Source organism: Crinia signifera, chromosome 2 (genome assembly GCF_055691185.1).
Source record: "Crinia signifera chromosome 2, ASM5569118v1, whole genome shotgun sequence".
NCBI lineage: Eukaryota > Metazoa > Chordata > Amphibia > Anura > Myobatrachidae > Crinia > Crinia signifera.
In genome coordinates, this window is record NC_139218.1 from 393168564 (window position 1) to 393196158 (window position 27595).

The following is a 27595-nucleotide window of genomic DNA, read 5'->3' on the forward strand; positions in this document are numbered from 1 at the left end:
TGTAATGGGCATTACAGTGTGTGGTATTTGTGATGCCACGCCTTCTTCCCATGAGGTCACGCCCCCTTACTGAATGTTTACCGATTTCTGCCCTTCAGATGTTGGAGCCGGGGTATGATATTATGGGGACATATGAGTGTGATATTATGCAGGACTCCTCTGGGCGCATTGGGAGCATCAGCAGTAAGGGGGAGATGTATCATGCGGATTGCGGAATGATTTAATAACATGGGCCTAACTAAAAAAAACTAGAGATTGGGCATGGTAAAGACCAACGTCCGCCCTCACCTGATGTCACATCCGGGTCCTCTCAATGAAGCGCATAGATTCAAACATTCTTTTACTAGACGCACCAGTAACGGCGGCGGCCATTTTGTTTGGTACATTTGCTATGTTCTGTACTAAGTCACGGTCTTTAGAAAGATGGCCGCCGCCGCATATGTCCCCTTACAGGGCGCTTAGACTCTAGGGTATCTAGTGTTCATTGTACAATATTCTTGTCTCCCGGGTTGCGGCAGGGTGAGGTATGAGCTGCTGTTATTGTTATTATGTAGGGAGCACACAGGGCTGGGCCTCATCCCCTCATCCTGTGCAGGTGCCGGCATTATACCCACTCAGCCTGTGCAGGTACAGGCATTATACCCCTCATCCTGTGCAGGTGCAGGCATTATACCCTTCAGCCTGTGTAGGTGCCGGCATTATACCCCTCATCCTGGGCAGGTGCAGGGCTATACCCCTCATCCTGTGCAGGTACAGGCATTATACCCCTCATCCTGTGCAGGTGCAGGCATTATACCCCTCATCCTGTGCAGGTACAGGCATTATACCCCTCATCCTGTGCAGGTGCCGGCATTATACCCCTCATCCTGTGCAGGTGCCGGCATTATACCCCTCAGCCTGTGTAGGTGCAGGCATTATACCCCTCATCCAGGGCAGGTGCAGGCATTCTACCCCTCATCCTGTGTCACGTGCTGACATTATACCTCCTCATCCTGTGCAGGTGCAGGCATTATACCCCTCATCTTGTGTCACGTGCTGACATTATACCACTCAGCCTGTGCAGGTGCAGGCATTATACCCCTCGTCCTGTGTAGGTTCGGGCATTATACCTCCTCATCCAGTGCACGTGCTGACATTATACCTCCTCATCCAGGGCAGGTGCAGGCATTATACCTCCTCATCCTGTGCACGTGCTGACATTCTACCTCCTCATCCTGTGCACGTGCTGACATTATACCTCCTCATCCTGTGCACGTGCTGACATTATACCTCCTCATCCTGTGCACTTGCTGACATTATACCTCCTCATCCTGTGCACGTGCTGACATTATACCTCCTCATCCTGTGCACGTGCTGACATTATACCTCCTCATCCTGTGCACGTGCTGACATTATACATCCTCACCCTGTGCACGTGCTGACATTATACCTCCTCATCCTGTGCAGGTGCAGGCATTATACCCCTCATTCCATTCAGGTGCAGGCATTATACGCTGCTGGGGGTTATATATAGTGCCAGTGTGGCATGTTATCTATTGGTGTCATTACTGAGTAGGTTATTTAGGGTTACCACCTTTCCCCTTTAATTCCGGACACATATTAATTACACAGGTTCAGTGTAATGGAGTCTTGAAGTCTGCCAGCCACAGAACCTGTGTAATTAATATGTGTCCGGAATTAAAGGGGAAAAGGTGGTAACCCTAAGGTTATTATCTGTAAGCGTTATTACAGTGTGGTGTATTACTAGTTGATGGTATTACAGTGTGGCATGTTCTCTATAGGGGGCATTACGGTGTGGCATGTTATCTATAGGGGGCATTACAATGTGGCATATTATCTATAGGGGGCATAACAGTGTGTCATATTATCTATAAGGGGCATTACAGTGTGGCATGTTATCTATAGGGGGCATTACAGTGTGACATGTTATCTATAGGGGGCACTACAGTGTGCCGTATTATCTATAGGGGGCACTACAGTGTGCCGTATTATCTATAGGGAGGCATTACAGTGTGGCATGTTATCTATAGGGGGCATTACAATGTGGCATATTATCTATAGGAGCATTACAATGTGGTATATTATCTATAGGGGGCATAACAGTGTGGCATATTATCTATAGAGGGCATAACAGTGTGGCATGTTAGTGTTCATTCTAGCACCCGCCATATTTGAAAACTCATGCAGTTCCTCTTGCCTGCCTGGGGTGTCGCTGTCTGCTGTAGTGCTTCTAACACAGTGTGGTCTTTATATCAGCACTGATATGCAAACCAGACCTGTGCTAGAAAAACCACAGCAGACAGCGACACCCCAGGCAGGGAAGAGGAACTGCATTGGTTTTCAAATATGGTGGGTGCTAGAATGAACACTAGCATGTTATCTATAGGGGGCATTAGAGTGTGGCATGTTATCTATAGGGGGCATTAGAGTGTGGCATTTTATTATTGGGGGCATAACAGTGTGGCATGTTATCTATAGGGGGCATTACAGTGTGGCATGTTATCTATAGGGGGCACTACAGTGTGCCATGTTATCTATAGGGGACATAACAGTGTGGCCTATTATCTATAGAGGGATTTACAGTTTGGCATGTTACCTATAGGGGGCATTACAGATGGGTATATTATATTTAGGGGGCATTATGGTGGAATATTATATATAGGGGCATTACAGTGGAATATTATATATAGGGGGCATTACAGTGTGGCATATTATCGATAGGGTGCATTTCGGTGGAATATTATCTATAGGGGGCATTACAGTTGGCATATTCTCTATAGGGCTGCTGGGAAATCCCGTAATTCCCACATCACAGATGGCGTATAGTGCAGTAACTGACTGACACTGATGTCTTCTGTCCCCAGAGTAGATGAGCGATGCGACTTCCTCTATGTGGCAGAGACTATGGCAGCAAATGACCTATATGGAGCTGACATTGTATTCCCTTCCCTCAGGAGACGTCACCTGAAGACCAACCATGGAGGTCCTGGTCCTGGAACATATCCGGCACTCGCTACTGACTGACAGGAACAAAGACCTGATCATAGACAAGCTGCTGAGCCTCACCATGGAGATTATCTGTCTGCTGACCAGAGAGGTGAGAGGCGCTGAGCAGTGGCCGCCAGGAATTGTGGGTATGAGCAGGCAGATGCCCTCTGTGTGTGTCTCCTGCCTCTTTTGGTTACAGCCATATATACAGCACAGCCTTTGTTACACAGAGATGGTGCAGAGCTGCTATCCCGCCTATATACAGCTGGGATTACTGTGTGTGAGGAGATTACTGTATTATATACATAGGGCGGTGTCTTACATATTGGTGCTCTCTTAGGATTTCATTGTTGTGAGAAGGTCAGGAGACCAGGTGACCAACGTCAGCACCCCCGCTATGCCAGACAGAAGCAGCCGCACCCAGAGCCCAAACACAGAGGCTCCGCCTCATGCACCAAAAGAGAAGTGGAACCGTGATGGGAGTGTCCTGACACCTGCTGAGGTATTTCACAGTGAGACAGAAGAACGCTGCTTTTTTGTTGTTAGATAATAAATCTACTGTATAAGGGATTTGTTTGGTCACTGATTTATGTTGAACTATAGTGTAACAATACTGATATCACTGGACCCCTGGTGATTGGTCAGGGCGAACTCTATAATCCCTGACCCATCGTCTCCCATAGTGCCCTGCAGGGGAATGTATTACACAATAATCCTAGGTGTGGGGGTAAGTCATGTAACCAGCTCTCCTATGCTGCAGGTGCCTGGGAAGTGTAAGGATATGGAGGTCTCGTTCTCTGTGACAGAGTGGGACTATTCAGGCGGACACAAGGACGATGTAATGGACCCTCCGCAGCTGCCTGACTCAGTGGGTAAGAGGATGTCTGTCAGGGGGTGTGTCTCCTGCACCATCCAGTCACTTCTCTCCGCCCCTCTCCCGGGTGATTGGCTGTTACTGAATGCGGCAGATTGGCCCTAATTGGCCTCCATCACTTTGCATATGGCTCCAAAGCGACTGCCAATTCCAGCTGACATCTGACCACCGTCTATCGGATGTTGGGGCTGGTGGAAGGTTGGATGACACCTTCTTCCCCCAGTGTCACTGGTCATGATGACCCTCGGGAGGTGACATCCCACCCAGATACACGTAACGGTGCAGGGCTGTTACTCCCGACACCTAGTGACAGGTCCTGTGCAGTGATATGTGCTGCTGTTATTACTAAGCATTGCTATATGGCTGTCATTGTCTGTTCTCCCCGCAGGTGAGTGTAGCTCTGGAAGCCCCCCAGGACGATGTGAGACCCCTCTGTATTCCCGGCATCATATAAAGGAAGAGGACTGTATTCTCATAGAGGATGATCAGGTAGCGGGACTGGCTACATTATCTCTTCTGTATTATGTTACTGTCATATCCTTATCCTGTGTATCCTTCTGGTATAGACGCTCGGTGTAATAATATCTCTGTCCTTGTATGACAGGATGAGCCGGGACACAGGATGTATCACCCGCAGTGTAAGGAAGAGCAGCCGATCCCTGATCCCAGCAGCTCAGGTGAGACAGCAGCGCGATTGGGTCACATGACTGATACATTGCATTACACATTGGATAAGTAAAGGAAAATTGCATGTACAGCTATAGCAGCATTGCGTTATTATGTTACTGATTATGATACTGTGGGGTAGATGTATGAAGCAGTGATACTAGAGGAGAAGTGATAAAGTGCCTGGTACTTTATCACCGGCCAATCAGCTCCTGACTGTTAAGTTACAGGCTGGGTTTAAAAAGGATCAGTCAGGCCGGTTATAAAGTACCAGGCACTTGATCACTTCTCCTCCCTTATCACTGCTTCATACATCTACCCCTGTGTATCATTAACTGCTGCCAGTGTTACAGGTGGTGACTGTGTGCTGGGAAGGGGAAATAGGTGCTGGGCATCACCTCATACTGCCATACACATTCCTCATGCAGTCAGGCCTCCGTTTGGATGACCCGGGCACTGCCATAATGGTGGGCAGCCTTTTGCATGAGATAGCACTCCGCAGCTATGGTGGTTACCTGTCACAGGGCTGGAACACATAAGAGCACAGCCTGCTAAGGTGGCAGGTGATGGGTGACCTCAGTCAGCTTCCTCACTCAGCTCTGACAGGAGACATTGTACCGCTGCAGCCTAATTCCTGTCAGTGTATGTAGTGTAGTCAGTGCTGGGCCTGAGGAGGGGAGGAGCCTAATTCCTGTCAGTGTATGTAGTGTAGTCAGTGCTGGGGAGGGGAGGAGCCTAATTCCTGTCATTGTATGTAGTGTAGTCAGTGCTGGGGAGGGGAGGAGCCTAATTCCTGTCAGTGTATGTAGTGTAGTCAGTGCTGGGGAGGGGAGGAGCCTAATTCCTGTTAGTGTATGTAGTGTAGTTAGTGCTGGGCCTGAGGAGGGGAGGGGCCTAATTCCTGTCACTGTATGTAGTGTAGTCAGTGCTGGGCCTGAGGAGGGGAGGAGCCTAATTCCTGTCAGTGTATGTAGTGTAGTCAGTGCTGGGGAGGGGAGGAGCCTAATTCCTGTCATTGTATGTAGTGTAGTCAGTGCTGGGGAGGGGAGGAGCCTAATTCCTGTCAGTGTATGTAGTGTAGTCAGTGCTGGGGAGGGGAGGAGCCTAATTCCTGTTAGTGTATGTAGTGTAGTTAGTGCTGGGCCTGAGGAGGGGAGGGGCCTAATTCCTGTCACTGTATGTAGTGTAGTCAGTGCTGGGTCTGAGGAGGGGAGGAGCCTAATTCCTGTGAGTGTATGTAGTGTAGTCAGTGCTGGGGAGGGGAGGAGCCTAATTCCTGTCAGTGTATGTAGAGTATTCAGTGCTGGGGAGGGGAGGAGCCTAATTCCTGCCAGTGTATGTAGTGTAGTCAGTGCTGGGCCTGAGGAGGGGAGGAGCCTAATTCCTGTGAGTGTATGTAGTGTAGTCAGTGCTGGGGAAGGGAGGAGCCTAATTCCTGTGAGTGTATGTAGTGTAGTCAGTGCTGGGGAAGGGAGGAGCCTAATTCCTGTGAGTGTATGTAGTTTAGTCAGTGCTGGGCCTGAGGAGGGGAGGAGCCTAATTCCTGTGAGTGTATGTAGTGTAGTCAGTGCTGGGGAAGGGAGGAGCCTAATTCCTGTGAGTGTATGTAGTGTAGTCAGTGCTGGGGAAGGGAGGAGCCTAATTCCTGTGAGTGTATGTAGTGTAGTCAGTGCTGGGGAGGGGAGGAGCCTAATTCCTGTCAGTGTATGTAGTGTAGTCAGTGCTGGGGCGGGGAGGAGCCTAATTCCTGTCAGTGTATGCAGTGTAGTCAGTGCTGGGGAGGGGAGGAGCCTTATTCCTGTCAGTGTATGTAGTGTCAGTGCTGGGCCTGAGGAGGGGAGGAGCCTAATTCCTGTCAGGGTATGTAGTGTCATCAGTGCCGGGGAAGGGAGGATCCTAATTCCTGTCAGTGTATGTAGTGTAGTCAGTGCTAGGGAGGGGAGGAGCCTAATTCCTGCCTGTGTATGTATTGTAGTCAGTGCTGGGGAGGGGAGGAGCCTAATTCCTGTCTGTGTATGTATTGTAGTCAGTGCTGGGGAGGAGCCTAATTCCTGTCAGTGTATGTAGTGTAGTCAGTGCTGGGGAGGGGAGGAGCCTAATTTCTGTCAGTGTATGTAGTGTAGTCAGTGCTGGGGAGGGGAGGAGCCTAATTCCTGTTAGTGTATGTAGTGTAGTTAGTGCTGGGCCTGAGGAGGGGAGGGGCCTAATTCCTGTCACTGTATGTAGTGTAGTCAGTGCTGGGCCTGAGGAGGGGAGGAGCCTAATTCCTGTGAGTGTATGTAGTGTAGTCAGTGCTGGGGAGGGGAGGAGCCTAATTCCTGTCAGTGTATGTAGAGTATTCAGTGCTGGGGAGGGGAGGAGCCTAATTCCTGCCAGTGTATGTAGTGTAGTCAGTGCTGGGCCTGAGGAGGGGAGGAGCCTAATTCCTGTGAGTGTATGTAGTGTAGTCAGTGCTGGGGAAGGGAGGAGCCTAATTCCTGTGAGTGTATGTAGTGTAGTCAGTGCTGGGGAAGGGAGGAGCCTAATTCCTGTGAGTGTATGTAGTTTAGTCAGTGCTGGGCCTGAGGAGGGGAGGAGCCTAATTCCTGTGAGTGTATGTAGTGTAGTCAGTGCTGGGGAAGGGAGGAGCCTATTTCCTGTGAGTGTATGTAGTGTAGTCAGTGCTGGGGAAGGGAGGAGCCTAATTCCTGTGAGTGTATGTAGTGTAGTCAGTGCTGGGGAGGGGAGGAGCCTAATTCCTGTCAGTGTATGTAGTGTAGTCAGTGCTGGGGAGGGGAGGAGCCTAATTCCTGTCAGTGTATGTAGTGTAGTCAGTGCTGGGCCTGAGGAGGGGAGGAGCCTAATTCCTGTCAGTGTATGTAGTGTAGTCAGTGCTGGGGCGGGGAGGAGCCTAATTCCTGTCAGTGAATGCAGTGTAGTCAGTGCTGGGGAGGGGAGGAGCCTTATTCCTGTCAGTGTATGTAGTGTCAGTGCTGGGCCTGAGGAGGGGAGGAGCCTAATTCCTGTCAGTGTATGTAGTGTAGTCAGTGCTAGGGAGGGGAGGAGCCTAATTCCTGCCTGTGTATGTATTGTAGTCAGTGCTGGGGAGGGGAGGAGCCTAATTCCTGTCTGTGTATGTATTGTAGTCAGTGCTGGGGAGGAGCCTAATTCCTGTCAGTGTATGTAGTGTAGTCAGTGCTGGGGAGGGGAGGAGCCTAATTCCTGCCAGTGTATGTAGTGTAGTCAGTGCTGGGTAGGGGAGGAGCTGAATTCCTGTCAGTGTATGTAGTATCGTCAGTGCTGGACCTGAGAAGGGGAGGAGCCTAATTCCTGTCAGTGTATGTAGTATAGTCAGTGCTGGGCCTGAGGAGGGGGAGGAGCCTAATTCCTGTCAGTGTATGTATTGTAGTCAGTGCTGGGCCTGAGAAGGGGAGGAGCCTAATTCTTGTCAGTGTATGTATTGTAGTCAGTGCTGGGCCTGAGAAGGGGAGGAGCCTAATTCCTGTCAGTGTATGTAGTATAGTCAGTGCTGGGCCTGAGGAGGGGGAGGAGCCTAATTCCTGTCAGTGTATGTATTGTAGTAAGTGCTGGGCCTGGGAAGGGGAGGAGCCTAATTCCTGTCAGTGTATGTAGTATAGTCAGTGCTGGGCCTGAGAAGGGGAGGAGCCTAATTCCTGTCAGTGAATGTGGTGCAGTTAGTGCTGGGCCTGATGGTAAGGGGATATATAACCCTGTATAGTTTGGGTTAGGGGCCATGTCCTTATAGCACGTGATTGTTGCATGATACATGTACATGTTTGGGGCTATCTTGCATGGCAGCACCAGCTATAGAATAACTATACCTACTGTAATGTAATGCTCTGTACCCATTCCCCGCAGGTGGGCGCAGCGCTAGAAATCCCGCAGACCCCTGTGAGACCCCTCTGTACTCTCCGGGCTGTATATAGAATAACTATACCTACTGTAATGTAATGCTCTGTACCCATTCCCCGCAGGTGGGCGCAGCGCTAGAAATCCCGCAGACCCCTGTGAGACCCCTCTGTACTCTCCGGGCTGTACATAGAATAACTATACCTACTGTAATGTAATGCTCTGTACCCATTCCCTGCAGGTGGGCGCAGTGCTAGAAATCCCGCAGACCCCTGTGAGACCCCTCTGTACTCTCCGGGCTGTATATAGAATAACTATACCTACTGTAATGTAATGCTCTGTACCCATTCCCCGCAGGTGGGCGCAGCGCTAGAAATCCCGCAGACCCCTGTGAGACCCCTCTGTTTTCTCCGAGCTGTATATAGAATAATTATACCTGCTGTAATGTAATGCTCTGTACCCATTCCCCGCAGGTGGGCGCAGTGCTAGAAATCCCGCAGACCCCTGTGAGACCCCTCTGTACTTTCCTGGCTGTACATAGAATAACTATACCTACTGTAATGTAATGCTCTGTACCCATTCCCTGCAGGTGGGCGCAGCGCTAGAAATCCTGCAGACCCCTGTGAGACCCCTCTGTACTCTCCGGGCTGTACATAGAATAACTATACCTACTGTAATGTAATGCTCTGTACCCATTCCCCGCAGGTGGGCGCAGCGCTAGAAATCCCGCAGACCCCTGTGAGACCCCTCTGTACTCTCCGGGCTGTATATAGAATAACTATACCTACTGTAATGTAATGCTCTGTACCCATTCCTCGCAGGTGGGCGCAGCGCTAGAAATCCCGCAGACCCCTGTGAGACCCCTCTGTACTCTCCGGACTGTATATAGAATAACTATACCTACTGTAATGTAATGCTCTGTACCCATTCCCCGCAGGTGGGTGCAGCACTAGAAATCCCGCAGACCCCTGTGAGACCCCTCTGTACTCTCTGGGCTATACATAGAATAACTATACCTACTGTAATGTAATGCTCTGTACCCATTCCCTGCAGGTGGGCGCAGCGCTAGAAATCCCGCAGACCCCTGTGAGACCCCTCTGTACTCTCCGGGCTGTATATAGAATAACTATACCTACTGTAATGTAATGCTCTGTACCCATTCCCTGCAGGTGGGCGCAGCGCTAGAAATCCCGCAGACCCCTGTGAGACCCCTCTGTACTCTCCGGGCTGTATATAGAATAACTATACCTACTGTAATGTAATGCTCTGTACCCATTCCCTGCAGGTGGGTGCAGCGCTAGAAATCCCGCAGACCCCTGTGAGACCCCTCTGTACTCTCCGGGCTGTATATAGAATAACTATACCTACTGTAATGTAATGCTCTGTACCCATTCCCTGCAGGTGGGCGCAGCGCTAGAAATCCCGCAGACCCCTGTGAGACCCCTCTGTACTCTCCGGGCTGTATATAGAATAACTATACCTACTGTAATGTAATGCTCTGTACCCATTCCCCGCAGGTGGACGCAGCAATAGAAATCCCGCAGACCCCTGTGAGACCCCTCTGTACTCTCCGGGCTGTATATAGAATAACTATACCTACTGTAATGTAATGCTCTGTACCCATTCCCCGCAGGTGGGCGCAGCGTTAGAAATCCCGCAGACCCCTGTGAGACCCCTCTGTACTCTCCGGGCTGTATAGAGGAAGAGAACAGGACAGTGACACAGGAATATCAGGTAGAGGAACCTGCTCTGACCTCTCCTCCTTGTACATCGGCTTCTCACAGTGCAGGATATTGTGTTATTCCCATGTCCCCGCCCTGTGTGTGAGTCCTATAGTGATGTCCCGTGTAACGTGTGGGTGGGACACATATGTGACACATGTCCTTGTATGACAGGCTGAGCTGGGACCCGTGATCTATCACCAGCAGTGTAAGGAAGAGGCCGTTCCTGCTGAGATCAGCCCAGGTGAGAGACGCAGACGCTCTGGGGGTACAATATTGCTGTATGGGGGGATATGTATATTACTGGGAATGTGGGGTATATGTTACATTACGTATATGTCATCCCTGACCGTTCCCTGGTCCCATCACAGTAAGTATAACAGTCTGTGTTTCCCGGTCGGTGGTGACTGCGGCGCTGCAGGAGAACGGACCATTAGCCGGGAGTCGGGATACGGTGGTTTTTATTTGCATGACTTTGGTTCTATGTTACTCCGCCATATCCGTCACTATAATGTGTTTGTGTCGGCTGAGTTCTTTTACATTACCATTTATACAGATACATGTGTGTGCCCCTTCCCCACAGGTGGGTGTAATCCTACACATCCCGCAGACCCATATGAGACCCCTCTCTATACTCCGGGGTGTATGGGAGAAGAAAACAGGATGATCAGCCAGGATTATCAGGTAGAGGAACCCGGTCTGACCTCTCCCAGCTCTGCTTCCTCACATGTCTCACAGTGCAGGATATTGTGTTATTCCTGTGTCCCCGCCCTGTGTGTGCCCTATAGACATATCCTAGGTAACGTGTGGATGGTACACGTATGTGACACATGTTCTTGTATGACAGGCTGTACCAGGAGATGGGATATGTTACAAGCAATGTAAAGAAGAGGACGTCCCTGCTGAGATCAGATCAGGTGAGAGAGTCTGACTTACAGACAGTAGTGTCATACAGGTGATACACACAGAGGTCTATGCTGCTGGGATCAGATCAGGTGAGAGAGGCTGACATACAGACAGTAGTGTCATACAGGTGATACGCACAGAGGACTATGTGCTGGGATCAGATCAGGTGAGAGAGGCTGACGTACAGACAGTAGTGTCATACAGGTGATACACACAGAGGTCTATGCTGCTGAGATCAGATCAGGTGAGAGAGGCTGGTGTACAGACGGTAGTGTCATACAGGTGATACGCACAGAGGTCTATGCTGCTGAGATCAGATCAGGTGAGAGAGGCTAACACACAGACGGTAGTGTCATACAGGTGATACGCACAGAGGTCTATGCTGCTGAGATCAGATCAGGTGAGAGAGGCTGACATACAGACGGTAGTGTCATACAGGTGATACGCACAGAGGTCTATGCTGCTGAGATCAGATCAGGTGAGAGAGGCTGACATACAGACAGTAGTGTCATACAGGTGATACGCACAGAGGTCTATGCTGCTGGGATCAGATCAGGTGAGAGAGGCTGACATACAGACAGTAGTATCATACAGGTGATACGCACAGAGGTCTATGCTGCTGGGATCAGGTGAGAGAGGCTGACATACAGACGGTAGTGTCATACAGGTGATACGCACAGAGGTCTATGCTGCTGGGATCAGGTGAGAGAGGCTGACATACAGACGGTAGTGTCATACAGGTGATACGCACAGAGGTCTATGCTGCTGGGATCAGATCAGGTGAGAGAGGCTGACGTACAGACAGTAGTGTCATACAGGTGATACGCACAGAGGTCTATGCTGCTGGGATCAGGTGAGAGAGGCTGACATACAGACGGTAGTGTCATACAGGTGATACGCACAGAGGTTTATGCTGCTGAGATCAGATCAGGTGAGAGAGGCTGACATACAGACGGTAGTGTCATACAGGTGATACGCACAGACATCTATGCTGCTGAGATCAGATCAGGTGAGAGAGGCTGACACACAGACGGTAGTGTCATACAGGTGATACGCACTGAGGTCTATGCTGCTGAGATCAGATCAGGTGAGAGAGGCTGACATACAGACGGTAGTGTCATACAGGTGATACGCACTGAGGTCTATGCTGCTGAGATCAGATCAGGTGAGAGAGGCTGACGTACAGACGGTAGTGTCACACAGGTGATACGCACTGAGGTCTATGCTGCTGGTATCAGATCAGGTGAGAGAGGCTGACATACAGACGGTAGTGTCATACAGGTGATACGCACAGAGGTCTATGCTGCTGACATCAGATCAGGTGAGAGAGGCTGACATACAGACGGTAGTGTCATACAGGTGATACGCACAGAGGTCTATGCTGCAGGGATCAGATCAGGTGAGAGGCTGACGTACAGACGGTAGTGTCACACAGGTGATACGCACAGAGGTCTATGCTGCTGAGATCAGATCAGGTGAGAGAGGCTGACATACAGACAGTAGTGTCATACAGGTGATACGCACAGAGGTTCTGCTACTGGGATTTCCGGCAATGATTACAATATAGACGGCTGTAGCAATATCCCCAATCCACAGGATAAACCCCCCCACTGTGACCCAGCAGGCGCAGGATGTAATATATGGGGATGATTATGTTGCAGTACAGTATATGCCGGGTCTGAGAGACGCTGGGTACCAGAAATGGGCCGCACATAAGTGTGACTGTCGGGGGTCTGATCATATTATGGGATAGTAACTATATAAGGAGTTACCTGAGGGGGGGGGGGGGGGGGGGTGCCGGACAGGGTACCAACAGTAATTTACCCGATGTCTGGATCCCGACTGTCAAAACCCTGACACACGGGGCCCCGACGGCCACCAGCTATTCGACCCCCATAGAGGGAGAATAGAATAGGTGGCAAGCGTAGCCCGCAAGGGGCTTTGTTGCGCTCACTGGGTCTGGCCAGTCAGGATAATGACTGTCGGGATCCCGACTGTCGGAACTCTATACCACACCCCTCCCAGCAAAGGTCACTATTTCCTTCGGGAGAAATCAGGGGCCACAGTTTTACAGTGAGTAGTGAGAGTGGGAGAGAGCACCAGCACCCTAGAGGTTAAACTTGATCTGCCTTCCAGGCAGCCGGGCTCCTCCCCTCCTCCCTAAGCTCAGTTTTTTTTCGGGTGCTGGCAGGAGCCAGATGCACCTACCAGAGGGGCTGCTATTTTTGCAGCCTTACTTCATTTTTATATTACATTTTTTACTTTTCTTTTACACTGACTGCTGTCAGTGACAGAGCAGCAGCGCCGGGCATCTGAGCAGACCCCTGTGCTGCTGGCTCCATCATCCGGGTCCGGAGCTGCATTGCCACTCGTGGGTGGGGACCTGCAGCGCCCCCCGGGCACTGGGGAGCCACAGCCGCCACCGGATGCCGGGGACCTGACAAGGTAACGCGCTCCCCGATGGGAGCGTGCACCATCGCACTTGCGGGGGCATTGCGGCTGCAGAAGTTCGGCGGGGGGGGGGGGGGCGCCGACTAGGCTGACACCCGCTTCCACTGGACCACCAGGGAAACGGTTTGTGGGTAGCGGCGCCAGGTAAGCGGGGCCGCCCAGTGCGCACCGGATCCCCGCCATTTTACCCCATGTGGACACCTCCCTGGGGGCCAATTGTCAGCGGGGGTGAAGGCTCCCCCCACATCATCCTCTCCACCCGGGGACAGTAGGCAGAGTTCCCGCCACTGATATCCCTTCCTGCCTGCCTGCTACATGTGAGAAGGGACACGGGGGAGCTCACAGCCACCCGGAGTTCCACTCCTCCACGGCCAGGTCACTTAGGCAAGTCCCCCCCGTACCCCTCCTGCGGGACACTGTACAGTACCGGGCTCCAGCCAGCCTTTGTTGCTGCAAGAGCCATTGTGCCATTATTGCATTGCATTCTGCTAGCATGCGTCAGCATGTGTGGAGGGACACAGAGCGCTTACTAGCCAGTCTGGTGTTCCACTCTTTCAGTGCCGGACACCTGGTACAGGGGGTACCACTCCTCAAAAACAGGAGTCAGCTACAGACAGAGTTCAAGCCCCAGTCAGCTATTGCTGCTGCTAGCTCAGTGCAAGGTTGCAACTGCCATACATATTCAATGCTCCTATGTCGCCGTAAATAACGGTGAGTGTGCATGTTTTTTGGAGAGTGGTGAACTTTTCTCTCCTATTTTGTGCTTCCCTGTATTCAGCTCTGTTGCTTCTCCAAAAATATTTTGCGAAGCTAACTCAGTTCACCCTGCACTTCTCCCCGGTGTTCGCAATGTCTGTTCAATGGGGATTTTAGTGTCTCTCTCCAAAAGTGTATTCAATGCACAAATTGCGAGTCCTGCTGATTTCTTTTTTTAGAGATGTTCTCCATTTTTCCCTCGGCATCTTTTTTAGGTGAACTGTAGGGCTATCTTTGTTAAAGTTGTTATTTTTTTTGTTTTTTATGGCTTATAAATTAAAATAAATGTACTCTAATGTATTTATTGCAAGTGCCATAATGCTGTACTTCTATATTAATTTATTTGGAATTTAATAAGTTATTTTAATGGTAACCAATAAGAAATCATTTTGGAATGCTCCTAGTAATTTCCCATGCTTCCTCTCTTCTTCCTCACCTAACCCCCAAACAGGCTTTTAAACACGCTAACAATTATAAAATAAATTAAATAAAAACACAGGGCAAAGAAAAAATGCTAAAAGCACAACACAAGGATAAAGGCCAAATACACCCGTCTGCACAAACCCAATTAAAATAGTCACACAGCCATTTGTTGTAAAATAAATACTGAACAAAACATTTACCTTTCTAAACCTTTGTAAAAAAAAATACAAGTCCACAAATGTGAGGAACACGCTGCTGAGAATATCCCAGTCTGACCAGCTCACGTGGAGAGCAGGAGATAACAGATGTCTCCAGTTACAGCTCTCCCATTTCAACTCGCATAATTATGCTAAGTTCGCAAAAGGGGCCGGCGAGCTGGCCACACGTTGAATACTGAGGAAGTCAGAAATGAGGAGATAAGAAAAAGTGGAGAGCACTTTAGCGAGATCACAGGGACACAGAACAGTGAGCGGTGAGCCAGACTCTCAAAAAACATTGAATACTGTTGGAAGTATACTGTGTTAAGGCCCATAGACACTTGACGATTTTCAGCTGAAAATCGGTCAAAACAGAAGTTTTGAGCGATTTTCGGGTGAAAATCACCCAGTGTGTATGCCCCATAGATTGCCGACTAGCGATGATGCGCGCTCCTGCATCATCGCTAGGAAAGTGCTTCATCTGCTGGTTTTACGATGGATGTTTTTTCATCCATCATCGCTATGTGTGTACACTCCAAGGCTGAAAGATTAACCACTTTCAGCCCGGCAGACCGCCCCGCTGCCTCCCCCCCGCTCCCTCCCCCCCGCTCCCTCGCCTGTCATATACTCACCCTGCAGGATTGGTCCGCGCCGCCCCGCTCAGACTGCTGCTGCTGCGGCTGGATGATGCAGTGCAGAGCCCTGCTCCCCCGCCGTCTGCTGCACTTGTCATCCTGGGTCCCAGGCAGCTCTGCCGCCCGGCCACACTGACAGGCTGACGCCCCGCCCCCCCCCCCATGTGCCAGCAATGTATATATATTAATGACACCACTGGGCACCAATGAGATTCTTAAGCCAGTAATATATACAATGCTGGCATGTGCCAGCAATGTATATATTAATGGCACCAATGTTTTCCTTTTTAAGCCAGTAATATATACATTGCTGGCCTGTGCCAGCAATGTATATATTACTGGCACCACTGGGCACCAATGATATTCATAAGCTAGTAATATATACATTGCTGGCACGTGCCAGCAATGTATATATCACTGGCACCACTGCCCACCAATGATTATTTACTGAATTTGTTAGCCAGTAATATATACCCGGCTGTCTCAGAGCAGGTCCATCCGTCTGTGGCACGGCTATTTCAAAAGATGCGCTTGCTCGCGACTCCTGAGCCAATCGGAGTTAGCGGCCCGGCAACCAATCAGGCGCTGCCAGGCCGCGAGCTTCTATTGGCTTGCGAGTCACGAGCTGACACATCATTTCAAATAGCCGCGACACGGACGGAAAGACCTGTTCTCAGACATCTGGGTTTCCCACCGCTATTCCCTGGCTGTCTCCTTTACCACGGAGTGCAGGGCACAGAGTAACTTCCCCTGGCAAAGAGCATGAAGCCCCTGGCAAAGATCAAGAAAACCCTAGCTGGCAGCGTAGGGTGGGTTTTACCTGATCGCTGGGCTTCGAATATACGCAGCCCAGCGTTTAGTTCTGAATCAGGCCCCAAGAACAGAAATGCACTAAATACAATGGCCTCTGCTCCCGCCCTTGGAATTCAAACCCCGCCCATTATGTAAATAGCCTTTTAATGAAAGATTTTCAGCAAAGTATTTCGCCTCCTCAAAATCTTTTGCTCTTTGGGGAAAATAGCTCAGTGTGTATGCACTACTTTGGTGACGGGTATCAAAGATTTTGCCAAAGTCTTTTGAAATGAAAATCTTCTAGTGCAGGGGTTCTCAAACTATTTGCTCTGGGACCCCGTCAGACAAATATTATTACAGGACCCCAGCAAGATACCACAGAATGTGTGGTCAGTGAAGTGAAGTGGCCGCTATTGTGACAGGGAGGCAGTGGGTAAGGAGGGGATGAAAAAGGGGGAGGAGGGAATAGAAGAGGGAAGCAGTGGGTGTTTACTTAATGAGTTATCCCGTCCCCCCTCAACAAACACATTAGTCTGATGGCCAGCAACATGGAGTTGTGACCCCATGCTGAGGTGGTCGGGACCCACAGTTTGAGAACCTCTGTTCTAGTGTGTATGGGCCTTTTGCTGTACCATATAGGCTACCTGTCTATTTCACTGCAATGTATGTCTAATACAAGCTTCCTGTGTACTGTATATAGCTTTAACACTATCACTGCCTGTCAGACGTATACTGTGTTGGCTATAACATATAGGCCGCTGGTCTATATCACTGCATTGTATGACTCTGCTTGTCAGACGTACGCTGTGTTAGCTGTACCATATAGGCTGCCTGCCTATATTGCAATATTTACATAGTACAAGATTACTGTGTGCTGCGTATAGCTTTCACACTATCTCTCCTTGTCTGTATTACCAGTACCATATAGGCTAAATATCTACGTCACTAGTACAAGCAATATTTGCCTAGTACACAGAGGTATGCTGTTATCTGCACCATATACACTGCCTGCCTATGTCATTGCAATATGGGCTTAATACAAGCTTACTGGGTACTGTGCATAGCTTTTACCCATGTTAGCTGCACCATATAGGCGTCCCGCCGAGACAGAAATGAGGACACCTAGGATTAGGATTGTCTAGAGGGGGCCGTCGACGACGGTATTGTTGATTGGGGACCTGTGATAAGGTGAAGCCAGCTCCTCTTCTTGAGGTGCCGGCCTTGGTCTCAGCTGTCTAAGAGGTCCCTTGTGCAAAATTACCCTGCTGAGCTGCCTACACCTTTGGGAAATTCCCTAGGTGTACTCTCGGTTTATTCCGTAAATCAGTAAACTTCACAGGTCACCCGTTGGGAGATGCCTAACTGGAAGTTTAGCTTGCCATAAGCGGTTTCCCTTCCTTTTTACCTCCATCCACAGGAGGACAGAGTCCCCGTGGAGACTGTCCCTAAGGTTGACGCACTCCTGCCCCAGGCATTTGCTTGGGTGGCTACGGCCTTAGTTGCATGAGCAATTCCTCTCACCACTGCATAAGGGGTGTCTGAGGAAACCCTGCTGCCTTGTATTGAGCATCAGGGGACACTTTACCATGGGAGTGGCAGTTCTGGAAATTATGCCACTCAGCTCCAGAGTGTCACCATCGGCATGGCTGCACACGCATACGGGTGTCTGCACTCTTGGAAGGCCCGAACTCAAAAACCCTTTGAGGGTTCCTTCTTATTCGGGCCAGAGCCATTAGATACTGTTTGGCAGCTGGGGGATTGCCATCTGCTCTACAGTCCAGGATCAGTCATCTCTTCTCCCCCTGGCGGGTGTGTCTGCATGCCTGCATGGGGTACCCTGCGGTTTGTGTTGTCGGCCCTTGCATTGGTAGAATAGGCTCAGTTCCATTCCTGCTCTCTACAGGGGAGGATTCTCTACAGGGGGTTGGGACCCTACCACAATATCCGGCCCCAGAAGTTCACCTGCTTTCCAACAGCACCTATATCCCTTTCCGCGTGGCCTCGGGACGGACCTCACTACTGGGATGGCCTTTCGGGATCCACATGTGGACACTCCTTGCCACGGAGGCTAGCCTCACTTGTCAGAAGTCATTCCAGGGTATCTGGACCACTCTGGAGGACCAGCTCTCCGCCTGGTGGAACCCTGACATAGGGGTCGCCCGGTGCAGTTTCAGTCGGACATTGCGACAAGGGTGGCTTAAGTTAACCACCAGGGTGGCACTCGCTGTCAGCCCGCTATGGCGGAAGCATCCCACATCTTTCAGGGATGATCCCTGCTCTTTCAGCGATCTTTATCCTGGGAGTCCTGAATTGGGTGGAGGTCTTCCACGGCTGTCAGACCCTGGATGCCGACGACTTGACCCTCCATCGGGAGGTGTTTCAGATGTGGGTACAAAGGTGGGGCCTAACGGAGGTGGCCTTGATGACCTCTCGCCATACCCACAAACCGCCACTGTGCGGGCCCAGGTCTTGCGACCCAGAGGGGGGCTTGCCTGGTAGATGCCCTGTCCACTCCGTGGCCGTCCACACTGATGGCGCCTTTCCGCAACTTTTATTCCTCTTGCGAATGACTCGCAAGCTGAAGCCGGAGGGCGGCACCTTGATTCTGATTGCTCCACCTTGGCCCAGATGAATCTGGTTTTCGGATCTACAGTCCCTGTCAGAAGCCCCTCCTATTCGGGGGTGGCTGTTGAGTCCTCCCGGTTAAGACCCAGTGGGTTTCACTCAAGAGTGACCTCCACCATGCTCAGGGCGAGGAAACCTTCCTAGACGGGGGTGTACCATCACTTATGGAGGGCTTACTTTTCCTGGTGCGTACTCTGGGCTTTAGATTCCGGGACTTACTGCCTGGCTAGGGTTCTGACCTTCTTGCATAAGGGCCTGGAGGCTGGGATGCTTTAATCATCTTTAAAGGTTCAGATTTTGGCCTTGTACATCTTGTCCTGTCGACGGGTGGCTTTGTCGACGAATGTCTGCACATTCCTGCAGGGTGTATTGCATATCCAGCCTTCCTTTGTTACCACGGTTGCCTCGTGGGATCTCTCTAATCCTGTCGGCTTTGGGGCCCACCTTTTTGTGCCCTTGCGGTCGGTGGACCTGTGTTGACTCGCCTGGAAGATCGTTTTCTTGTTGGCGATAGCTTTGGCCAGGGGAGTCTCTGACACGTCAGCTCTGTCCTGTAAGTCCTTTTTTCTTGGTCTTTCGTTCTAACCGGGTGGTTCTTCGTACCGTCCCTTCTCAACCAGGACGTTATTGTTCCGGCATTTAGACAGTCTGTTGTTACTACGGCTTGGTTCTCTTTGGACGTTGTCCGGCCGTGGTGCATCTATGTGCGCCGTTCTAGGCTGTGGCTCTGGTCAGACTCTCTCTCTCTCTTTGTACTATATGGGTTTCGGATGAGAGGGTGACCTGCCTCTACGCAAACTACTGCTCGCTGGATTCGCTCTGGCAGACATATTTGGGTGCCTTCCTCTCGGTTCCGGTGGGGATTCGGGCACATTCCGTTAGGTCTGTGGGGGTGTCCTGGGCTGTTAGAGGCGGTGCTACAGTTGAGCAAATTTGCAGGACGACGACTTGGTCGTCCGCCAATACTGTCTTGCGTTGTTGCGCTTTTGACACGTTTGCTTCCTAGGACTCGGCCTCCGTCCCCACCCATAGGTGGCTGCTTTAGGACATCCCACTGTGAGATTTATGTCTTACCTGGTAAATCTCTTTCTTTGAGGACATCAGGGGCCACAGGGATCCCCCGCCGCGCCTGCTTTACTTCCGTTACGGTTAAGATACGATTAGGTTATATTGTTCCTCGGTTGAGGGTACTAACATGTGTTCAGAATGTGTTCTGTGCGGTGCTTCTCTTCCTTCTCTCTTGTCTCCTGCCTTGGCTTGTTAAAAAACTGAGCTTCCTGGCCTGGAGGCGGGGTAAAGGAGGGGAGGAGCCTGGCTGCCTGGGAGGCAGTTCAAGTTTAACCTCTAGGGTGCTGGTGCTCTTTCCCACTCTCACTACCCACTCACTGTAACGCTGAGGCCCCTGATGTCTTCGAAGAACGAGATTTACCAGGTAAGACATAAATCTAATTTTTGCACTGTTTTTATGACATCAGACTGAATGGGGTAACATCCTTTTTTGACATGGACTTACACACAGATCAGTCACTGGTGGGGGATGGGGATCGAGAATTAGAGCTGGGAGCAGAAAACAAGGGATGAGGACCCTGCCCGTCACTGCTCACCTAGATTACCATTGTCCTTCTGTCTCTGCACACGTGTGTCTGTGTGTAACACTGGCTGCTTATTGTCATACACAGGAGCTGAGGCCGGTGTAGAGCTGGATGCTGGTGACCATCGGGAGCTGCAGGAATTCCTCCCAGAATCCAGTGCAGGTCAGTGCTGCTCTCTCTCCTATAATGTGACTTATACCAGACTGCCCTATATCGGTATAAAGTCATTAAATCAACACTATTAAAGTGTGGGTTGACCTCTGAATGTCGACTCATGAAAAAAGTCGACAGGTCGATGGGGTCAAAAGGTCGACACACGCATCAGGTTGACAGTCAAAAGTTGACATAGGTGTTTTGCGTGTGTTTTTTTTAGCCGACGTGCTGATATTTCATGCCCAGCGTAGTGAGGCGCTATGCCCGAAGCATGGCAAGGAGACGCGGTGCAATTTCTCGGTGTCCAAAAACCTTGAAAAACACGTCAACCTTTTTTCAGGTATCGACTTAAGGCCAGTCAACCTTCAGTGGTCGACCCATTGTATGTCGACCTTAATAGTGTCGACCCAGCGACCAATACCCCTATATCACATTGCCGCACAGCAATGGTCATGTGACAGTAGTGGTGTTCTATGGCCCTGTGGTCAGCATGAGAGTAGCAGTTATTAGCAGTGAGAGCATGAGCGGGTGTAATGGAGAGGAAGTGTGGGGCTTTCCTATGGTGGAGTGTACCTAAGGGCTGCTGGGTGTCGCCGTTCTCCCTCTCGCCTGGCTGCGCTGTATGATACTGATTCCAGACCTAACCTGGCTTACTCCCAGCGTAGTGTTCATTCTAGCACCTGCCATCTCTGAGTACCCCTGTAGTTCCTGTTTGCTGCCTGGGGAAGCACTACAGCAGACAGCGACACCCCAGGCAGGGAACAGGAACTGCATGGGTTTTCAAAGATGGCGGGTGCTAGAATGAACACTACAGCATGCACTTCCCCCCATCTGCCTGTCCATCATCTGCCTGTATTTGTACCTGTGCTGCTGTTCCACAACAGCTGGAGGGCCCCGAGTTTGACAGCAGTGGTTTAGAGGTTAGTTTGAGGCACCTACCTCAGGCGGTCAGCGTTCCGTGCATCCAAACCGCTTCAAAAAGCTGTAGAACGAAACGCGACGGAGAACTTAGACACGGACACCCACCATTTGGATTACAAATCTGCGGCCACTGCTGCGACCGGACCAGCGTTCCTCTCTCCCTTCAGGCATACTGACACCAGGATATAAACTTCTAACAACAGGACTTCCCTATTCAGGCGTCCCTGTGGCTGGAGAGCGCAGTCTCTCCCCAAAATATCCTCCGATTGGCTCCCAACTATTGGGAATTACAAAGGAAAGCAGCCTAGGAACGGACATTGGGCACCAATTCCATCTGGACCCTTGGGTGACTATAGTCGTGTACTTATTTATGGTACTAAAACACCTTACGGCAATCACACGTATATATTTTTTTAAATCTATATATTTTTTAATTATGTCTTAATAAATTTTCCCAATGTTATTGTTCCACCTGTTGCATGTGTTTAGATACAGCGCGGTTATCTCCTTTTCTTGTATTTATTTTCCTGTTTGGGTCTGACCCCCCAAATTATCTAACCGCAACTACGCACCTCAGCTCCCCCCTAGGCGCCTTCCTAGGACACTTAGTGCCCTATCTCTTCTCAATTGTGAGTACCCCCCACCCCCCTGCTAGAGGGGGTCAGGTCACATTAAAAACCGGCGGTCCTTGGCACTCTTTTTTTTTTTTTAAAGCTTCAGCTGAGTCAGATAGTGGGGTATAGAGGGTGTGGGAACAGTATAGGCTGTATGTAAAATTTTCGTCATAGCACCCTGTGTACAGTATATACAGCATATAGCGCTGTTGTCAACCTGTGGCAGCTCCTTTTCTATACTGTCTCCTAACCAGTGATTCTGTCTCTGGCTATCTACACATACGTGTGTGTGTGTGTGTGTGTGTGTGTGTGTGTGTGTGTGTGTGTGTGTGTGTGTAGTGTATAAGTATTAATAATGGCAGGTGGAAGTTTAAAAGCTCTGCAAAAAGTGGTTTGCACAAAATGTAATACTAAGTTAGCTCCCTCTGCTGAGGGATCTCTGCTCTGTGACAAATGTGCAGCTGATGCTCCAAAGGGATTCCCCTGCCTGCGCCTCGCAGCTCACAGAGGTCATGTCTAAGTTGTCTGCTGAGTTATCTCAAAAGGACAGAGATGCCTCTAGGACACCGCAAGCTAGTTTAGCTTCGGCGGTCGAGGGCCTCACAAGAGGCCTAGCCCCTGAACCTACAGCCCAGGCGCCCCTTCCTCTTTTACAAAAACAGAGGTTGTTTTCTCAGAGAGTAGAATCGGATGACTCCGATGGGGATATGCCTGCCTTAGAGGAAGGCAAGTGTGATGAGACTGAGGTGGAGGTTGTACAAGAGGAACCAGAACCGTTTTCTCAGGGTTTGGAAGATCTCATTGACATGGTCAAGCAGGCCTCGAATGTTGAGGATGGAGAGCAGGCACCTCCTCGTTTTTCGTTATTAGGTAAACGCCAGAAGCAGTCATCCTCTTTTTTCCTCTGTCTGAGGAATTAGACGATCATTTGTGAAAAGCCTGGCTCCACCCAGATAAAAAATATCAAGTTTTTTATCTACCTGCGGAGGGTAGGAAATGTTGTGAGACTCCACCCATGGTGGACCTATCCGCCTTGTGTCTTTCTAAAAAGACAGTGCTTCCTGTCCCTGGGGCATCTTCTCTAAGAGACCCCTCTGACAGAAACGACCCATAAGTCCATCTATACGGCTGTTGGTGTATTGCAGCATCCTGTCAAGGAGGATGTTGGGTAAAAAAAGTAAAGAGAGTTTGGTCTGCCTGTATCACTACCGACACTACACTAACCCTGATGCAGATAGCCTAACAATATTGGTGGAACATATCCGCAAAGCCTCGGCTTCCTCTGAGGTCTGCATCTTGGCGGCCCAAATTTCGGTTCTCTCTGTGTTGGCCCACAGGGCCTTATGGCTCCGGCAATGGCATGCGGACACAGATTCCAAAGGGGCGTGGAAGCACTCCCCTTTAATGGAGTAGTCTTGTTCGGGCCCAAACTTGACAAATGGATCTCCCAAGCTATGGGGGTAAAATCACATTTTCTACCAATGACAGCTCGTTCTCCTCCTCCTCCTCCTCCCCCCTCGTCAGACCTTTCAGGCACCCTCCTTTCAGTCCTTTCCCCCGACCAGTAGGTTCCGTGGTCACTCCAAAAGTGGTTCTGCCTCACATCGGGGTTCCCGGGGATGTTGGAGAGGTGCTTCCTCTTCCCACCATGGGGCAAAGCCTCCACCAAGCCCTCTGCATGACAGACTTCTATCCCATCTGGGGGATTCCAGGACGGATGCATGTCTTCGGGTCTTCAAAGACGTGTGGTGGCGGTCTTGTCACGATGCTTGGGTCAGGGATTTGATAGCATTCGGCTACAAAATCTTTTTGTAATACCTCCACCTCAGAGGTTTACACTGCATCACACAGCCCACCACAATCCAGCGCTGTATCACACAGCCCACCACTATCCAGCGCTGTATCACACAGCCCACCACAATCCAGCGCTGTATCACATAGCCCACCACAAGCCAGCGCTGCATCACACAGCCCACCACAATCCAGCGCTGCATCACACAGCACACCATAATCCAGCACTGTATCACACAGCCCATCACAATCCAGCCCTGCATCATACTGCCCCCACAATCCAACACTGCATCACACAGCCCACCACAATCCAGCACTGCATCACACAGCCCCCCACAATCCAGCACTGCATCACACAGCCCCCACAATCCAACACTGCATCACACAGCCCACCATAATCCAGCACTGCATTACACAGCCCCCCACAATCCAGCACTGCATCACACAGCCCCCCACAATCCAGCGCTGCATCACACAGCCCACCACAATTCAGCGCTGCATCACACAGCCCACCACAATCCAGCTCTGCATCACACAGCGCACCACAATCCAGCACTGCATCACACAGCCCACCATAATCCAACGCTGCTTCACACAGCCCAACACAGTCCAGCGCTGCGTCACATAGCCCACCACTATCCAGCACTGCATTACACAGCCCAGCATAATCCAACTGTGCATCACACAGCCTACCACAATCCAGCACTGCATCACACAGCCCACAATAATCCAGCACTGCATCGCACAGCACACCACAATCCAGCACTGCATCGCACAGCCCACCATAATCCAGCGCTGCATCACACAGCCCACCACAGTCCAGCACTGTATCACACAGCCCACCATAATCCAGCACTGCATCACACAGCCCACCACAATCCAGCACTGTATCACATAGCCCACCATAATCCAGCGCTGCATCACACAGCCCACCACAGTCCAGCACTGTATCACACAGCCCACCATAATCCAGCACTGCATCACACAGCCCACCACAATCCAGCACTGTATCACATAGCCCACCATAATCCAGCGCTGTATCACACAGCCCACCACAGTCCAGCACTGTATCACACAGCCCACCACAATCCAACACTGTATCACACAGCCCACCACAATCCAACACTGTATCACATAGCCCACCATAATCCAGCACTGCATTACACAGCCCCCCACAATCCAGCACTGCATCACACAGCCCCCCACAATCCAGCACTGCATCACACAGCCCCCCACAATCCAACACTGCATCACACAGCCCACCACAATCCAACACTGTATCACATAGCCCACCATAATCTAGCACTGCGTCACACAGCCTCCATCACTCTGATTCACAGCCCAAATGCTATAATGGTGCTGGGACTGGCAGTCCTTAATAAAGGGGAGGAGGAGGAGGAGGAACAGTTTCCTGGTGCAGACCAGTCCCCAGACAGGAGGTGATGTAATATAGAGCAGGAAGTGATGTCAGAGGGGTTCCCCTGGATGGGTTACTCGTAAACTAATTATAAAAATCCGTCTATATGTCCCGCTTTTTAATACACCCTAAAATAGACGCCAGTTTCACATGGGAATGACAGGGTTAATATAAACTATTTTCACATGTGATATTGTATAAACCCAATGGCGAGGTGTATATACTCTATGTATACGTATGCATAGTGTATCACACGTGATGACGCGACCCATCCGCTGATGTACAGAGGGTTTATCTCAGTACTTTTGTCCCCAACAGGTCCGCACGCCTCCTCACACTATCCTGAGATGACGCATCAGTGCTCGGAGTGTCAGCAATGTTTCCCTAATCATTCAGCCCTCGTCACCCATCAGCAAACACATAGCGCCAGTAATCTGTATATATGCTCAGACTGCGGAGTGAGTTTCAGCTCGATGTTGGCTCTTACCACCCACCAGCGATGTCACACCGAGGACGACCCCTTTCACTGCAATTACTGTGGGAAATCCTTTCATCAAAGGTCACATCTCCTGACACACAAGTGGACTCACACCGGGGAGAAGCCATTTTCGTGCCAGGAGTGCGGGAAATGTTTTACCAGAAAGTCTGCCCTCACCTCGCACCAGCGGATACATTCTGTGGATAGGCCAATCCAGTGCACAGAATGCAGCAAAACTTTTTTCAGCATAGACGTCTTTATGCAGCATCAGCGCACTCACACCAGGGAGAAGACGTTCCCGTGCCCGGAATGCGGGAAATGTTTTAGAGCCAGAAGAAATCTCGTCCAGCATCAGCGGGTTCACACTGGCGAGAAGCCGTTTAAGTGCTTGGAATGCGGCAAATGTTTTCTCAATGGATCCAACCTTGTGACGCATCGGCGCACTCACACCGGGGAGAAGCCGTATGTGTGTTCTCAGTGCGGCCGCGCCTTTTCTGACAGCTCACATCTTCGTCGACATAGGAAGATTCACGCCAATACAGTGTAGAGACAATAGAAACATCACTCGAATGTCCCACCTACTACCTTGAGGATCTGAAATTGGTTATGGGAACTGCCTCTGTTCTATGTGTTACTGTTACGTGTTTATATGAATTACATTCAGGATTGCAATTTTTGCGAGGACGGGTTTCCAAAAAAACAAAGGATCCTGGACTGAAAGGTGCCGGCTGCCGCAGTTGATCCTGACTGCGAACTGATTACGTGAAGGTGGATCTCTAATAGTTCTTTCACATCGCAAATGCCGGGTCGTATCTGGGGTTTGGAAAAGGGTCCTTCCCGGGAGCGACCGGGCATTTGTGAGGTTTTGCTCTCTGACATCAGGTGGGGCGGACCTGCGGCGTGTCATTGGGGTCCGGGTGTGAGGCAGTGTTTGGAGCTGATGTTGTCTCCAAGCGATACCTCCTCCATAGTGTGAACGGGACCTAAATTACACTGCACAGCAACAACCCGGGTTATTTTTAACGACCTACAAATTACAAGGCTGGATTGAAAAGTAATACCTTCATGGCTATAAGTTTTTTATTTTTTGTACATGATAACTCAGTTTATCCTTATGTAATGCACTATTCACTTGTCAACCTAGTACCCATCCCTTTCCACGCATGTGCGCCAACGCTTGACGAGTCGGGCAAACCCATCCGAGAAGAAAGCTGGTGGTTGTTGTTGACAGCAGGACCGAGCGGCAGCTTTCACCTCGTCGTCAGAGTTGAAATGTTGACCCTTAAGGTGCTCTTTCATCTTTTGGAAGAGGGATGCAGCACCTGCAGTTCAGGGAGGTTCTGACACACCCATCGTACAGCCCCGACTTTGCTCCCTGCGACTTTCACCTCTTCCCAAAGATGAAAGAGCACCGTAAGGGTCAACACTTCAGCTCCGACGACGAGGTGAAAGCTGTCATTGGGTCCTGTGTAGACAACAGCCACCAGCTTTCTTCTCCGACGGGTTTGCCCGACTCGTCAAGCGTTGGCGCACATGCGTGGAAAGGGATGGGGACTACTTTGGAAAGGGATTAGTGCATTACATAGAGGATCAACTGAGTTATCTTGTACAAAACAAAGTGTTCAATTGTGTTCACAAATAACAAACTTTTTGCCATGGAGGCGTTATTTGCAGTCCAGCCTCGTACACAGAAAGAGAAAGTAACAGTAAAAACATTTTGATATACTGTATTGCTCCCCTACGTTA

At 50.3% G+C, this 27595-nt stretch overlaps 1 protein-coding gene across 2 annotated transcripts; it reads left to right on the forward strand.

Moving 5' to 3' along the window:
• On the forward strand, positions 1–27309 carry LOC146058250 (uncharacterized). 2 transcript variants are annotated; one of them, XM_083170460.1, is made up of 12 exons: positions 1–524; positions 2955–3097; positions 3329–3490; positions 3749–3860; positions 4251–4351; positions 4467–4539; positions 10011–10111; positions 10273–10342; positions 10682–10782; positions 10946–11015; positions 20563–20637; positions 25690–27309. In XM_083170460.1, exons 2-12 carry the CDS (start codon positions 2978–2980, stop codon positions 26394–26396), a joined length of 1692 nt encoding a protein of 563 aa, XP_083026586.1. In that variant the 5' UTR covers positions 1–524; positions 2955–2977; the 3' UTR covers positions 26397–27309. The 2 variants fall into 2 exon arrangements, with proteins under 2 accessions (XP_083026586.1, XP_083026587.1); XM_083170461.1 differs by lacking the exon at positions 1–524 and adding an exon at positions 549–627.
• The last annotated feature ends 286 nt before the right edge of the window (positions 27310–27595 follow it).

What these genes read in the sequence shown, in the direction of transcription:
- LOC146058250 (XM_083170460.1), top strand. Translation starts at nt 2,978, where the DNA reads ATGGAGGTCCTGGTCCTGGAACATATCCGGCACTCGCTACTGACTGAC. An exon ending in GTGTCCTGACACCTGCTGAG is followed by an intron (nt 3,491 to 3,748) that starts GTATTTCACAGT and finishes CCTATGCTGCAG; the next exon opens with GTGCCTGGGAAGTGTAAGGA. An exon ending in CCCTGATCCCAGCAGCTCAG is followed by an intron (nt 4,540 to 10,010) that starts GTGAGACAGCAG and finishes CATTCCCCGCAG; the next exon opens with GTGGGCGCAGCGTTAGAAAT.